Source organism: Grus americana, chromosome 2, assembly GCF_028858705.1.
Source record: "Grus americana isolate bGruAme1 chromosome 2, bGruAme1.mat, whole genome shotgun sequence".
In the NCBI taxonomy this organism is placed as follows: domain Eukaryota; kingdom Metazoa; phylum Chordata; class Aves; order Gruiformes; family Gruidae; genus Grus; species Grus americana.
The window spans coordinates 67,311,607-67,328,412 of NC_072853.1; the positions used below are offsets into that span (position 1 = coordinate 67,311,607).

Here is a 16,806-nt window from a genome sequence, read left to right on the forward strand (position 1 = left end):
AGAAGTGATTTCTATGAATGTTACTACTGTAGTTGTTTTCCCACAGAAAGTGTAGTGCAACTAAAAATCTGAAATGGTAGAAAAATATTACTAGAAAACGTTACTGCTACAACTCTGTCAATTCAAGTTAAGACCTTTTCATCTGAGGTTGTTGTAGAGAGCTCTTTTTTCCCATTTCTCGCTCCCTTTGGGATTTTACTGCCATGACTGTATACCCCAGTGGCATACAGCAGCTGGATGAGCTTTGCCCAAATTAGATGCTCTTTCTGCCTACATATTCCCTTATTTTTTTACTAAAGGTTTCTTGAGCTATTGATAGCATTTGGAGTCTTGTAAATGTCCTTCGCTACTGTTTCAATTTTCAGTTCTTACCAAAATCATTGAAGTTCTTGAAGATCAGTGAAGATCTTGAGGTGCACTATCATGTAGGGAATTTTTTTTAAGCTGATGATATGTTGTAATATGCACTCCAAGCCTGCCTTATCTCGTATGTGCAGTTATTACCAGCAGTGTATTGTCCTCAGTTTCTTTCAATCACTTGGCTGAGCCAGTTTTAGCTGCATCTCTGCTTTCTCCTTTATTTTCTTTTTATCTTTCATCTTCCAAAGATCTTCCTAGCTTTGGAAATGAAGAGTTTCAGTCTGTGTTGTGGTTTAACTCGGCAGGCAGCTAAAACAACCACACAGCCGTTCACTTACTCACTCCTCCACAGTGGGATGGGGGAGAGAATCGAACAAAAGTAAAACTCATGGGTTGAGATAAAAACAGTTTAATAGGACAGAAAAGGAAAATAATAATAATAATGATGATATACAAAGCAAGTGATGCACAATACCATTGCTCACCACCTACTGACCAATGCCCAGCTAGTTCCTGAGCTGCAATGCTCCCTGGCCAACTCCCCCTAGCTTATATACGGAGCATGATGTCATATGGTCTGGAATATCCCTTTGGCCAGTTTGGGTCAGCTGTCCTGGCTGTGATCCCTCCCAGTTTCTTGTGCACCTTGTGTGGAAGGCTATGAATAATTCACCCTTATGTTGCCAGTCCAGATCCACCTGAGCCACTTCAATCTTAGCAGCCTGGATCCACCTGCTCGTTGTTTTGATGTTCCTCAGTGGCCCAGCTCTTGGTTACATGGGCATCTACGTGATGTGCTTTTACCCACAACACCTAAGAAAGCCTGTGTTTCCTTTTTGTTGGTTGGTGGAGACATGGCTGCTATTTTGTTGATCACATCCATTGGAATGTGACAACTCTCGTCTTGTCATTTTATTCTTAAAAACTGGATCTCCTGTGCAGGTCTCTTGGCCTTACTTAGTTTTAGGGCAAAACAAGCTCTTAGAAGTATTTGAACTATTTTTTTCCCTTTCTCAGAAACTTCTGCTGCTGTATTGCCCCATACAATGATGTCATCAATGTATTGCAGGTGCTCTGGAGCTTCACCCTGTTCCAGTGCATCTGGATCAGCCCATGACAAATGGTGGGGCTGTTTCCACCCCTGGGGCAGTTGATTCCAGGGGTACTGGCCACCCCTCCAAGTGAAAGCAATTCCCAGTTACACTCTCTTCAGCCTCCAGTACAGTCAGCTGTTGGGATCCCCCTGTCACTCCAGAAATACAGATGGGTTCTGCCCCTTCGTGCCTTTGATGGCATTAGGGTACACTGTGCACCAGTGTCCACTAGAGCTTTATACTCCTGGGGGGTCTGATGTGCCAGGCCGTCAGATCCACAGAGTCCAATAAACCCAGTTGTCCCTTTCCTCCACCTGGCCGGAGGCAGGGCCGCTCTAGTCCTGGTCATCATATTTGTTCCTCACTCCTTGTAAAAATAACTTAGAAGTCCTTTCAAGGGGTTCATAAGTACGATCAGTCCTTCTACTCTGGGAAACTGCCTGCTGGAAACTGGAGCAGCATTTGTCCTGGAAGAACGCCCTTTTGTGATTGTTTTTCCTTGCAGCTCACATACTTGTGCCTCTAGGGTTGAGGTAGGTTTTCCATTCCACTTCCTCATGTTCTCTCCATGGTCACACAGGTAAAACCACAGGGTGCCTTGTGGTGTGTACGCTCTATATCTTCTCTTTCTTGAGCAGAGGAATGCTTACTCCTAATAGCTGAGGTACTACTCCATACAGGTGGGGAATAGGACATGTCCTCTTTGAGTTGCTGGACCTTCTGGGACAGTTTTTTGAACAGGTTTTTGGGACTTTTTGGGCAGTTTTTCCACAGCCAAGACATAGGCCTGTAGGGAAGAAGGGAGATTTTCTTTGTATTTCCAGAGGTGGCCAGCCACTTCATGCACTGTCGGTGCCTCATCGCCTTTCCAGTCCATTCCTGCCAATGAGATGGCATAGATGGTGTGCTCCCTACAAACCTCTGCCATGTGGGTCGTGTGCGTTGGACTTCATCTGGATCTGTGGGTAGCTGCGTGTTGTCTGGGTCACAATAGACCATCTCCTGCACAGCCAATTCCCTCAAGTACTGGATACCTCTCTCCATGGTGGTCCACCTACCTGGCTGACATACAACATCTTCACTGAAGGGCTACCTTTCCCTCACACTTGACAGCAGTTGCCTCCAGAGGCTGAGGGCCTCTGCCTTCTTCCCAATTGCTTTGCCAATGCCCCCTTCCCTAGACAGGGATCCTAGCTGCTTGGCCTCCCCACCCTCTAATTCCAGGCTACTGGCCCTGTTATCCCAGTATCGGAGCAGCCACGTAACAGTGTGCTCCCCTGGAAGGCAGTTGAAACATTTTCTCATATCTCGCAGCTCACTCAGGGACAGGGATCGGGTGATTACCTCCAGTTCTGCCTCTTCCTCCTGTTCTTGTGATGGTCCTGGTTCATCATCATCCCTTACTAAGCGAACTGATCTTTTTGTGTATTTATTCTTCTGTATAGAGGTGACTGATACTGACACGGGTTGGTTTTTTAGTTCAGCTGCAGTGCCTGTTCCTGGGGTTTGAGTAGCCACAGTGCTTGTTGGTCTTTTTTTCCTCTTGCCCTTGATGGCACTGCCTACTATCGAGCAGTGTTTGGTAGGTGCTGGCCAGGGCCCAGCACAGTGCGGTAAGTGGGCTTTGAGCAACCCGGTCTAGTGAAGGGTGTCCATGCCCGTGGCAGGGGGGTTGGAACTAGATGGTCTGTAAGGTCCCTTCTAACCCAAACCATTCTGTGATTCTATGATCTTTCTTATACACCCCTTTAAGTACTGAAAGGCCGCAGTGGGGGTCACCCTGGAGCCTTCTCTTCTCTGTACCATTCTCTTCCCCAGGCTGAACAACCCCAACTCTCTCAGCCTGTCTTCATAGGAGAGGTGCTCCAGCCCTCCTATCAGCTTCGTGGCCCTCCTCTGGACTCGCTCCAACAGCTCCATGTCTCTCCTGTACTGGGGCCCCCAGAGCTGGACGCAGTACTCCAGGTGGGGTCTCAGCAGAGTGGAGTAGAGGGGCAGGATCACCTCCCTTGACCTGCTGGTCACACCTCTTTTGATGCAGCCCGGGACACAGTTGGCTTTCTGGGCTGTGAGCGCACATTGCCGGCTCATGTCCAGCTTTTCATTCATCAGTACTCCCAAGATACCCACCAATTTCCTAGTTTTCAAATGCAGGGCAAAAAGAAATTGACAGAAGCATCTTCAGGATGCAACTCTGCAAAGGAATTGTTTACAAGAGTGAAGAATGTTTTTTTCTTTTTTCCAGGGCTGTGTAGAACTGTGAGTACTAAGCATCATTACCTTATTTGGAGGGCTTCTGTGACACCTTCCCTTCCTCCCTAGGGCCAGGTACTTGCAACTCAGAGTTTTTCTTTTACAGAATCCACCCTGAGGCTCTATCTACCTGTTTCACTTTCTCTCTAGTCGGTGGCTCATCCTACAAACATGACTTATGAGAGATGGTGACTTTGGATTGTCTTACTCATTCTCACTCAGTTCAGCCCTGCCACCTTTAAAGAGGGATTCAAATGACACTAGGAAAAGGAAAGCATAAATCCAGGCTTCTTACCTTTTTGGCATCTGACCAGCAGCATCCACAAAGGCACTAGGTAAGAAGACGTCATGGAAAAAAAGGTTAAATGTGCCTTGGAAGTTCCGCCATTCTACCAGTTACTTCTTCAACAGGCTTGCATAAGCCGAGACCTTCCGTTGCTTCTGATTTCCTGCATTGGCCAATTTCCTTGAATCAACTTCTGTCTACTTGTTACTCCCAAGAAATCTCTTTGCCTTATCTTGCTCCCATGCAGTATAGATCTGGAGCAGAATGAGTCCTCTGCCCATTCCTGTTTCTCTAGACTCTGGTCCTTCTTCAAGAAACAACCTTTACAAGGTAGGCATTAGAGCAGCATCACCTCAAATGCTTGCCATCCATCAGCACTAACAGCTACACCACATGCTTCGGCACTGAGGCAAGAGGAGTTTTGAGGCTGCACCAGAGCCCTTTGAACCAATTCCACATTTCCTTAAAAAGCCATTGATAAAAACCCAGACTAGACTGTGCTTTGGTGGATAAACACCCTACTTTCCAGCCAATTTTTTGGTCAGTGCAGTACCTACTTTCACACCTTCAGCAGCACCTGTTTCCCACTGAGACAGGAATCATTCGGGTCCAGAGCCACTTTGGGGATCTTCTGCAGCAATAAGGCTCCTTTAGAAAGTGCTAGAGCCAGCTGGTTTACACCAAAGACAGGGAAGTGTAACAAGGTTGGCTGGAAAAGGAGACATCCTTCACAGGAGACAACCTGGGAAATTTGTCAGGCTCCAGCTTTTTTAGTTTGGTACCTTGGACCTATTAATGATCCTCCAAATGCTTCCCGGAATGACTGCATTTCCTTTGGGTGGATGCATGGGGAAGCTCTTTCGAGCCCAAAACGTCAGGGCTCTTCTTTTGTTTCCAGAGAGAACATATACAGTGATCACCTCAGCTTTCTGGGGAGGTGAGGGTCAAGCAGTAGCTGTTGGGAGTCTTTCTCCCTTACCTCCTTAAAGAGAACTTAATTTTTATGCTTAATCCACAGCTGTTGGGTGAGGTGGTCTCAGGACATTGGTCATTACTCCTGCTCTCCCACCTCACCCAGAAACAATCCAGTGCCTTTGGGAAGAGCTCCTTGTTTCTGTGTGCTTATGCTATGGCGACCGTTGGTCTTTCCCCAGATAGTTCACTCCAGAAGTGTGTTCAGAAAACATGGCTGAGCTATCAGTAAGGGTCTGCTTGATTGTTCCTTGACAGCTGGCAGCAGCTTCTCTGCATGACTGATGTTTAGTTGCCACTTGGCCATCTTTACCCTGACACCAGATACTGTACTCTGGCCGAGGCACTTGGGAAATCACATTATAACACTGATATTTTTTAGGCAGGGTGTCTTTCTGTCTATAGCCCCAAACCCCTTCTGCAAAACCTCTTGGAACACTGGTTGCTGTCACTGACAGCAGCAGCTGATGTCTAGGCACACCCATCAACCACAGCTAACCCATTAGGAAATTTGAAACAAAACGGGGGCTGTGGGCCACCTGCATACCATGAGCTGGGGCAGGAAGAGGACTTTGGAATAAGTCAGTATTGCTACAGTTTGAGAAAAAGTCTTTGGATAAAAGCTAAAAGCTCTTGCTTGTAAAGATATCCACAAGAATAGGAGTTACAGGTAAGTAATAGCGCCGCTGGAGTATTTTTAGATTGCTTTAAGAAAATCTTGCACCAGCACTAAGGTAACTTGGAAGAAGCAAAGAGAAGTTAACGGGTTGCTTCTTCAAAGTTACTGCAGGAGAGCATGTGCGACAGGAGTCAGTCATTACTGGTTTTGGTTACGCAGTTTTTCCACCGAGTCCCTCTCCCTCTGTAAATAGCGAGATGGAGGGTAAGGTTTTGAGATGTTTGACTGTCAGTTCAAGGCCGCTTCAAGTAAGTGCTTCGGCACAAAAAGGAAGACTATTAGTGTTAAATGAGCCCACTGAGCAGAAGGAACTACATATCCAGAGTAGTTAGATAAAGTTTATTTTTGTAGGGACCTTGCTGAGCAAGATGTGGTATTGGACACAGGTGTGAAGAAGTTCTAGTTGAAGATGTCCCAAGGATACCCTGAAAGGAGGCAGGTAGAAAATCAAAAGATAAGGCAAGGAAAAAAGGCCATCGCTGTTCAGTGAGAGGGACCCCCAAACCATAGAAAATTAGACTACAGAAATAAAACCACCACTCCTTTAAAATAAGCTGTACAAAAGTAAAGTAGACTGTAACAGTCGATCTAGTATTTTTACTTAATTTTACTTAATTTTAAATTCTGTATTAAAAATTAATACATTAAACTCTTATAAAAGTAAGGCACATGCAAAACATGTTGTGCAACTTCTGACTTTCAACTCCCTTATAAACTAACAAGCATTATTTTAATTTGGCATTTCTAAAGAGTCATTTTTCCCCATGCAGGATATGTGGAAGAAGGTTAAGTTTGACATTGCACCAGTTAAATCTAGATTCTGTGCTTTCTGTACTACAGTAAGCAGAGATGGCCATATCGTACAGTCATACAAAATAAAAACCAACTCAAGTACTTGATTCTGAAGGTGATGACCAACATACAAAATTTAAGAATGTGAAGTTACATCCATTATAATACATCAATAATCTTATTCAGTACAGGATGATTTGGCAACTCCAGTCTGTGTAATGCCAATGTGCAGCTCCTAGTTAACAGTGTCATACGATGCTGAAGACCATGGAAAGATATTGCTCATAGGACACCTGAATCCAGCCATCTTGATCAGTATCGTAACGGCGGAACACATCAGTCAGCCTCTGAAACAGGGGAGAACACATACGTTGTTGTACATTGGGAAAGTTCAGACTGCCGTGTATTCCCCCGGCCACTTTGGTTTCTATAGCTTTAGGAACACTTCGTTCATCCCCTCTGTAGGCACTTTACAATCTCACGCATATCGAGGTGGCCCTTTGCCATGTCTTGTGCTTGAGATGTGTAGCAGATCTGATTTTAAAACCGGCTCATGATAGAATACCTAAGGCTCTTGAGGCACTTCTTTATAGACCAGACAGCTTTTTATAGCTGGCTTCGAAGGGGAGGAAAACTACACACAATTCTCGTGAGACATTTGAGAGTCATCTGGAGACAGAATCCAGCAAGTACTGTGTCTGTTTCTCACCTTCTCGCCAAACACGTTTGGGTGTCAGCAGTATCTGAGTTGTCTCTGTAAAACCTGAGGTGCCGGGCAGTATGGACAGACAGTGGACCAACCTAACTACCAGCATGGTTTCACTAACACCAGCTGAATGAGACTCCATTTCAAAACTCTCTTTACCAGAGTTCAAGTTTATAACACAGTATAATCGGCTTCTCTTACAAATGAATATAAAGGCAACTGATGTTTCAGCAGCCTTATGGCTATAGACATGAAGGAGAAGAACAAAACGCCTGTATGCAGGTAACAGCGATAATACTTTTACAGGGCACTCCTTTCTCTTCGTGTTGCATATCAGAAGGTATCTTAGGATACTGTTGCAATGCTGGCCAGTGTAAGAGCAGCAACCTTTTTCCCTGTCCTACTAAAACTCAGCTTGTCCACTGCTAGTTTCCCAACTTTTCCCCAAACTCTTATATCCATTTCAGAAGAGCCAGAGACACCTAGAGAAACCTTAAGCACCGAGGTGAGAAATTACCCAATGATTGATTTCTAAACAAAATAATACACCTATAAACTAGAGTTTTCTCTCTCATATATACACGCACATGCATTTCTGTTACTGAAAGGGTTTTTGTTAGTTTAAATGTCTTTTACTATCATTGCCCTAGAGGAACAGCAGTGACGAAAGACTGAATAATTCAGCTGCTAGGTCAAATTCCTTTTAGTTAGAGCCTTAAACAGAGAGATAAACAGAAAACTCACAATTCCAATACGAGAATTATGGGCACCATGGGACACGACACACTCCAGTTTTAACGCACCCAAGACTCAGAGGAAGCGCGTGTGTTAAACTAATGGAAATAGTGTTAAGTGTTTTCCTTTTAAAGCACTGAGACTATTTTACATTTTTTACACCATAAAAGTATTTAACAGGTCAAAAAAATTTATCAAATTTACATGTGATGCAAATGGTTAACAAGTGAAGACCAATAAATGAAAATGTTTTGAGCACCTCTCGTATACTTTGTTCAAATGGTTGGTTTATAACCAAGTTCTAGAACCAATATCATAGTTAAATTGAGAACCATAAAAGTTTAAGGCGATTTTTTTTTTTCAATTGACGTTAAAGCTCATCTCCTTTCTTACCTGTAAAACAACACAGCACTGAATAAAGTCATCAAAAGCAACCTGTCCTCTTCCTTGTCTGTCAAATTTCCGAATAAGGATATCGTAGAATTGATCAGACAGTCGGTAACCTTGGCAAAGAGAAAGGCTTTAAAAGGTTTCAATTACCGCAGTCATTCTATAAAAAGAACTAGGCTGTTTTATAACAAAACCAGTAAGCAGTTACAAGAGACAATTTTTTTTGCCAAATTATCTGTGTTACATTAAGATGCATGCAGTAAAACCCATGCTTAATAATTATAGACAAAGTCACAGTAAACATAATTACTGATTAAAGTGACTAGTTGGTTGAGGAGATGGTGTAGGGCTGCAGCTCAGGTTTTTGTAAGTGAAGTCAATTGAATGAAAGTTTCTTTTGCCATCAGAATGCTACTGTAGCATAGACAGCTGGCTCTGATTTAAAAAGCAGAAAGCTGTATCAAGTACCTGTGTAAATTCAGACATTTACCTCAAGTCTTGGTAGCGCTCTCAGAGCAGCTAACAGGGGAGACAGAAATCATTCTGCGCATGTACTTGACACACCCAGTTTTTTCCATGAAAGGAAACAGCTTAAAAAGAAGTGCTTGTGGCATGGACATCTTTAAAAGGTACCTTAGACCTAAAAGGATAACTGCCTTTCACCTGCTTCATTCACATTTGTCAGAGCAGCCCTAACAATAAGAAGCTTCATCTGATGACATAACACAATCACAAAAACTGTAATTACAAATGAATTACCAAAACCTGTTAGTGCTTGCTTTAGTTCATTTTTGTCAATCATTCCAGAATTGTCTCTGTCATATGTTCGAAAGACATTCTGCCAGTCCGAGATATACTTCCAGACTCCTGTGAATTCATTGAAGTTCACGCCACCTTTGTTTTCTCTATCAAACATGCCTGAAATAAAAAATAAGAAACACATATGAATAACACATTAATCACACTACTCTTCAGTAAGATCTGCTAATACTTTAAGAAGGAAGCGAGAGCACTTTGTGGAAGGTACTGGAGACAGAAAAGAAATAGCAAAATTACAAGTGATATTTTGGAAAGTTTTGCCAGAAAAGAGCAAGCAGTCATCCACTGAGGGAGGATAAGATAAAGCAGGATAAAAGAGGACAAGAATGAATCACAAATTGATTGTTTTTCCTGGGTTTTCATTTCCAGTTTGAAAGTGTTTAGGGCCTGATTGATCATCCAGTGACAAAAAGAGAGGGGGGGTTGTTATTTTCTGAGGACTCGTGAAAAGTCTACAACATCTACTGACTGCCAAAAGTGCTGGGATCTTCATCTGCATTTGACTAACTGATACTGTTGTCTTTATACAAACAGCATCTCACACAGCGACTGCTGCTGAATACTTATTAAAAACAAAGCAAAAAAATTACTCCTTGGATTTATGAAGTCTGTGATAGAAAAGATTTTTTTGTGCTTGAATTTTTATCCTTCTGTTCTACCACCATCATCTTCCACATTACTGGCAATTATTTTAGGACTAAAGAATTCAAACATTGTAAAGCTGCTGTTTGGTCTTTTTGGAGCAGAACATAGGATTAAAATGCAAGACAGGAAAAAACTAGTTATGAATACAAGCTATGCAATATCTTTTTAGAATATTTAAACTGACAATTTCCCCACACATAAATTACATTTACTATCTGTTCAGGCTCAGGCTACTTTGACAAGTAGATGTGTGTGCATGCAAAGGGCATTCCTGTATTATTCAAAAGGTAAAATATTTAACTTACTACTGCTGGGCTGTCTGGGGGAGGAAAAAAAAAAAGAAAAAGAGTAAAGTCATACTGAAACACACCACCTAACAATGAAAGAAAGACCCAAATTACTTCAAAAGATCTTTAAACAGGCATTCATTATTACAGTAGAAATACATATTGTATACAGATTGTAATACTTGTACATACTTATTTCCTCTAAAACAGTGCAGCATGAGAGCATTCTCAATCGTCTGAACAGATGACAAAACAGTGTCTTGACTATTTCACATCACGCAACTACACTCACCAAGAATTGACCTGACTGTTGCTGGATTGAAGGGAGTCCATGTGCCTGAAACAGAAAGAATTACTTAGTTCCTCAATACTAAGTAACATTTTAAAAGAATTCAACCAACCAACCAACCAACAAAATCAGTTAAACAGTGAATTCAGAGCTCAATGACATGGAGCTAGCATATTATAAAATAAGGCTGCTTTGAAGTAATTATGTTCTTCACCATTCAGAGATGACTTCAGACCAATGCTTTACAGGTACTACACAGAAACCAACATTTTCCAGGCTGCACCAAAAAACCCAGAAACCTAAAACCTTGGAAGAACTAAGAAGGATTTTTTTCATCCTGGGTTGTCAGGAGGTATTGAATAAAAGGCAACATCAAAACTGAAGCCGCACATTTTCTACTGATGAGAGCAGAAGTTTTAAGTTATAACTCAAAGAAGGTCTCGTATCTATTCCTCAGTAAAAACCCATCTGCTTATTTCCTGTTTTACAGGTGGATTACTCCAGGGCATTCAGTTTCTGACACATGAAAAGAAAAGGTTCCTAACATGGCATAACCACGCAGTGCAATTCAGAGTTGAGTTTAGTATAGTTCCCACCTCCACTGCCATATCAATGAAGTGTTAGTTTAAATTAGTATTTTCAGACCACGAAATGTTGCTGCTTAAAAGGGCCTGAGCAGTAATCACCTGAAGAGGAGCTCTGTACTTCTCTGAATATTTAGATGCTAGTCACTTTGGAATGGTTTGCACTCTCTTGGAATCATTCCAGAGTGCTAGGAAGCATTAAGCTTTAAATTAAAAGAAATACTGTGCCTCATCTAGAATTTCACCATCAGTTCTCTAGAGCCTGTGAAGGTACCAGCAAGACCAAGAAGCACATACTAAATTAACCGTGGATGACTGCAGGGACCACAAAGGAACCAGTAAGACCAGGGGTGCTGTAGATGCAGTTAGCTGACCACAAATACCTAAGAGAAAAGCTGTGTTGGTATTAAGCAGGCTTTGTGAAGGCATGGCTGCTTTGCTGGATCAAGCTGCAAGTGGTGTAAGTAGCGCTTATACCAGTGCTGAATTTCTCCCATAGAAGGGAAACTGTATCAGTGCAAGCCTACAGACGCAGCCACGGGGAAAAACTCTATACTGTAGGCAGGCCGTATGACTACTTGCACATAAAGAGAAACATAAGCAGAGAAAGAGTAAAAATGGCTCTGAAAATGCTTAAGCAGTATTTTAGACAGAGAACATCAGTACCTTAGAGTTGTATGTATGTCTCCTGACAAAAATAAAAAAATGATGGCATTATTAATAGGGTGCCAGCATTTAACTCTGCACAGAATAGAGGGAAAAGGGAAAGCACAGTTTGGAATTTAACTTATTTCATGTTGAAATTTAAGAGTCTCACACAGACACTTTATGGTGAAACCAGAGCAACTCCAGTGCTGAAGGACTGTACTCAATTCAGCTTATTCCAGTAAACAGTAAAAGACTGTTCCCTTCCCAACTTTACTATTAACTTTACATGGCAGCACAGAATAAAAGAAAAAAAAAACCCAAACCAAACAAAAAACCAACAAAGAAGGAAGCATAGGATTTTATTGTGCAAATAAATATATGAAGTGATGATCAGTCCTTCCCAGGTAAGTATACTGTTACTTGCATAAACTTGAAAAGCTGAATGTCAAAAACACATTGAACTTTAAATTTTAATGAGCATTATGCAGACTTTTTTAATGTTTTAGAAATAAACAAATAACATTCTTTTAGCCCATGTTAGATTATAGGACAGCTCCACACAACCATCCACTAGAGGATATATTTTGAAAAGAATATAGTGAATTGTTAGCAACTTTGGTGTACAAGATCTAGAATCTCTTGGAATGAAGTGAATTCACTTGGTGGGGATTCTTCATAACTGCAAAGCACTGAAACTGCTAATCTACACTGTAAATAAGGAAAGAAAAGAGTTCAGATAGTCATCACTGCCTATGACCCTTAAATTCAATCATATGAGAAGATATTTAAAATATGTGAAATGTAAATGGCAGCTAAAGCCAGGTTCCCACACTGTTATAAACAGTAATCGTAAATAAAAACAGTGACTTGATCAATTTAACTTCGCTTCTGCTGAAGCTGTTATTGAAAATAGTATTTTTGTTGTGGATCAGGTGCAGCAGCTACAATATATTGCTTTTAATTTATCAGATATATTATTAAACAAATATTTTAGTAAATCCATTTTAATTACAAGACCACAATTTTACTAAATAGAGCCATCCAAATTTGTTTCAAATCAGGTGATTACTGACAAAAAGGAGCCTTTCAGTCTGTGTGCATTGCAGCTCACAACACCAGTTTAAGCCATTCTCGGTCACAAAGCACAGGAAGGATGAAGGAATTAAACCCTGGGAAAAGGGGAACTTAGTATGAACTCAAAAGTGCACAAATAGCTTCAATATGCACTTTTTCAGATTTCTAAGAGAGGAAAAAACTAAACCACAAAGTACAACCCTACTCACCCTAAGTCACCAGAGGAAAGTAAAAATAGGCTACTGGAAAAATGTTTCATTTTTTATTTTGCTTGCATGAGTTATTTGACCATACCCTAGTTAGTCTTTAAGCATTATGACAGGGAACTGACAGACTACTAGAAAGTTTTAATACTAGATCTAGAGTGCATCTTTCTGCTTTGTTAGGAAAAAAACCCCAAAACATGCCTCATTTGAAAAAAAAAAAAAAAAATTACCATCTTCAATTCCTGCACCGTACTGTATGAAAAGATTTTATGTGCAGTAAAAAGGCTGGTTGTAAACATCTGATCTTTGTCCAGGTTATACACTGATCCTGGTTAAAAAACAAAGTAGTGTGAGTAGTGACGAGCGAGGAATAATATATCTATCACTATTTATGCTTTCTAGGAAGCAGAGCTGGAAAAAAATAAAGGGATGTGCATGCCTTCATTCCCCAGAATACAAATCAGTAATGTTTACAATAGGTACTCAGTTTATAATGCATTATTACTAATATGTACCAAACCCAGAAAAGTTCCCTTGAAATCAAAAACACCCAAGAACAATGGGCTCAGAAAAAAAAAAATCAATAAAAATCAGGAGGATTTTCCACTTTTTCCTCCTCTTCAGCCTTTTGCTGTAGATGAAATAGTATTAATCAGTGGCAGGAACACTCCACACCCCACCCCCTTCTCCAATCAAAAAATTTTGGCATCAAGTAACCAGTCTCACATGAAATTTAACATTAGGTTTACAATGAACCACCTCAGTACTCATTTACAGACTTACCATTGGATAATGCCTGCTGAAGTTCATTATCAGATATTATTCCACTCCTATCTTTATCAACCCTGGAAAAAAAAAAAAAAAAAAAAAAACAAAAAACCAAAAAGAGTGGTAAGCTTTAAATGGCTGAAATTAACAGGTTCCACTTACAGAAGACTTCAACATTCTGGTTCTTACTCACCAGGTAAGATTAATATTTTCCTGAAAAGTCACTAATTGTATTTTACTTGGTAAACCATTCACAATTACTGCAAATTAAATGCTTCATTCAGACTGATGAGACATTCTGGAATATGATAAAAGCTACAAAGAAAACTGCAAGACTTACTTATGAGCGAAGAGACACACACAAACACACACTGGCAATAAAACAGTCTGGGTATAATCCACACAACGGAGTATTTTTATGTATATATTTATTTTTAAAAGAAGAGCAGAGCACACCATGCTGGTTAAATCCACAAAATGCCCAGTGTCACAATACGGAGTTGTTCGGCACCCAGTGCCCCTCAGCAAGACGTTGGCAACATAGAGAAAGCCACTCATGTAACCAGTGCCCAGTACTGAAGGAATCTACAAGGAATCCAACTGCAGGGCCTTGACCCCTTTCAAAGGGGTTCAAAAAGTGAAAAAGTGCAGGCAGGTGCCAGCTTTCATTGAGCCTTCAGTCTATTGTCTTAGAGAATGAAGTTCTACCCCAAAATTAATAAACTAAATAGTTTCTGCCCAAATAAAGCAGGATTCTGCCTTCTTTAGAAGGATATCTGAAAGTGGTGGTGACTTCCCTCCATTTTATACAGGGACCTTCCCTTTGACACCAACAATTTTTATATCCCCTCAGTTACTACTATTCCAAAGCAGAGTCCCGCCCAGTTGATCCCTCTGCAGAAGCTGTTTTTTTCTTTTAGTCCTTATTGTCTTTTTCTAAACATTTTCAGTTTATTCTACTAGATTCCCTCCCCATCTCAGAAATTACATAAACTGCATGCAATATTCAAATTGCAAGTATAAGTTGTATATATTATAATAACAAAAAGATATTCCCCTTTTTTATTCTGTATTTCTTTTCTATGTATTCCTAATGGTTTTTGTCTTTTATGAGCTGCTACTAATTGCTAAGCTGATATTTTCATGGAAACATCTTATGACCTACTTATCTTGCTCCTGAGCACCATCAGTCAGCTCAGAGCACACTCATTTTATATACAAAATGATGCAGAGTTAAAGTGGGTCTTCCTTAGGGACATCAGTACCTACTCTGGATTTCATCTGACCATGATCTGGTGATCGTGATCTGGCCATGACAGGGTGATATGACCTAGTCATTCAGGACCATAAGGTGCTCCTGCAAGTAACCAACAAACTTCATCTGACCATTCACCTTCTTTTTCCCCAGTTGTTCCTGAACATACTGAATAAAGATCCCAGAACAGCTCCATCTGTCAGTGTGGCAGATGATCGCACACTCTTCTTTTTTAGTCAGTTAGTTATCCACCAAAGGCCTCTCCCTTTGATTCTGCGTATCCTGGATTTCTTTAAAGGCCTTTGATACTTCTGTATGTTGAGAATCTTTCTGGAAATTAATTGCACCAGTTCTAGTATCATATCCACACCCAACCCTTATCTAACATAATCCAAGATTTACACAGCAGTCTGCCAGACAGGAATACATTCAACAAAAGCCATGCAACTCTCCTGACTAGTTAAATTATTTAAAATGGTTTCTACTGGTTTGCCTGGTGCAGAAGTCAGACTGTTGATCTATTTCTTTCTGGACGCTTTAAAAAACAGAAACAGCATCATGCATGTCTCCTCCAAGTTCTCAGATGAAATGGTTTGACGGAAGGCTGGGTAGGTAAGCTGCCACGTTCCTGAGTCACTGCTGAGTTACTAAGTAAATACTAGCCATTTTTAGCAACTTATTACTGTTTGCCTATTCCTGAACCTCTTCTTGCTCGCCTGAGTCAAGATACATCCTATGACACATCTCCCATTAAAATGGATCCCCCCAGTTTCCTTGACACTACGCAAATGTGAAGAACTCCTTTAGCTCCATTGCTACAACAGTCTCAACAGCGTGTTTTTTTGTTGTTTTGGTTTTTTTTTTTTTTTTTTTAACGCAGGCCTGGTAATTCTCTTGCAGGTTTCAGCTCCAGATGTATTCAAAACTATTTATTGTTAAGTTTTTAAGTTTTCCATTAAGCTTTTATCAGATTCCTTTTTAGATGCCTTCCTGTACTGCTAACGTTTACCCTCCAGACTTAACAATCCTTTCTGGATTCTCAGGTCAAAAATTACTTCAGCCCTTTCAAGGTTACCTTCTTGCTTCCATTAATCCCCCTTCCCTTGCTCTAAAATACAGCCATACTTATTCCTTCTCAAGCCTTTCTTAAAGCTCCCCCTTCAGATTCCTCCTACAGGGATATAACCGCGATATTCAGCCGCCCTCCAACACTCTAAGGCAGCCAAATCCTGCGTTGGATGCCCAGCGCCGGTGACAGACTCACCGGAGCGGCTGACCGTTTCCGGGCACCTCCCAAGGCCCGCTCCCCCCCGGTGCCCCCTCAGGCAGCGGCAGCCCCGGGAGGGGCCGGCCCGCCCGCCCAGCAGGACTCGGCAGCGCGGCCCGGGAACGAACGAGGGTCGCGGCGGCCACCTCAAGGCAGCGGGCCAGGCCCGGCGCCGCGGGATAGGGGTGCCTCGGCCCAGCAGGGCCTGGCGGGGGCGGGGGGACGGGACGGGACTCCCGCTCACAGCCCTCTCCCCGCAGCCGTTAGGGCGGCGCGCGACGCGAATCACCCCGCGAGGACCCCCGGGGTGGGGCGGGGGGCGCAGCGGCCTCACCTCTGGAAGACGTTCCACAGGAAGGCGGGGTCGGGCAGCGCGGCGCCGCCGCCGCCGTTGGGCCTGTACTGATACCCCGCCGCCATGGCCCCTCCGCGGAGCCACCGGGCAGCTCGAGCCTTCCTCTCCGCGCTTCCGGCACGGACCACCTGACGCAGCGTGAACGGTGACGTCGATGAACCGGGCAGGCGCACGGGCCCCGCCCCGGGGAATCCCGAGAGGAGCCGCTTCACCGCCCACCCGTTGCCACCGCGACGGCTGCGGGGCGATGTCGGCTGGCGCGGGGTCGGGCTGGGCCCCCCGGGCCCGGTGGGGGCGAGGCGAGGCTTGGCGTCCCCCCCCGCGTTAGCGGGCGCGGTAGGC

The 16,806-nt window shown here is 42.5% G+C and overlaps 1 protein-coding gene across 1 annotated transcript; it reads right to left on the reverse strand.

The window, feature by feature from the left end:
- Positions 1-5,962: 5,962 nt before the first annotated feature.
- Positions 5,963-16,795, reverse strand: PDCD6 (programmed cell death 6). The gene is made up of 6 exons (XM_054814353.1): positions 16,444-16,795; positions 13,603-13,664; positions 10,311-10,355; positions 9,027-9,185; positions 8,271-8,380; positions 5,963-6,783 (listed from the first exon to the last, which is right to left on the reverse strand). Exons 1-6 carry the CDS (start codon positions 16,527-16,529, stop codon positions 6,685-6,687), a joined length of 561 nt encoding a protein of 186 aa, XP_054670328.1. The 5' UTR covers positions 16,530-16,795; the 3' UTR covers positions 5,963-6,684.
- Between the last annotated feature and the right edge of the window lie 11 nt (positions 16,796-16,806).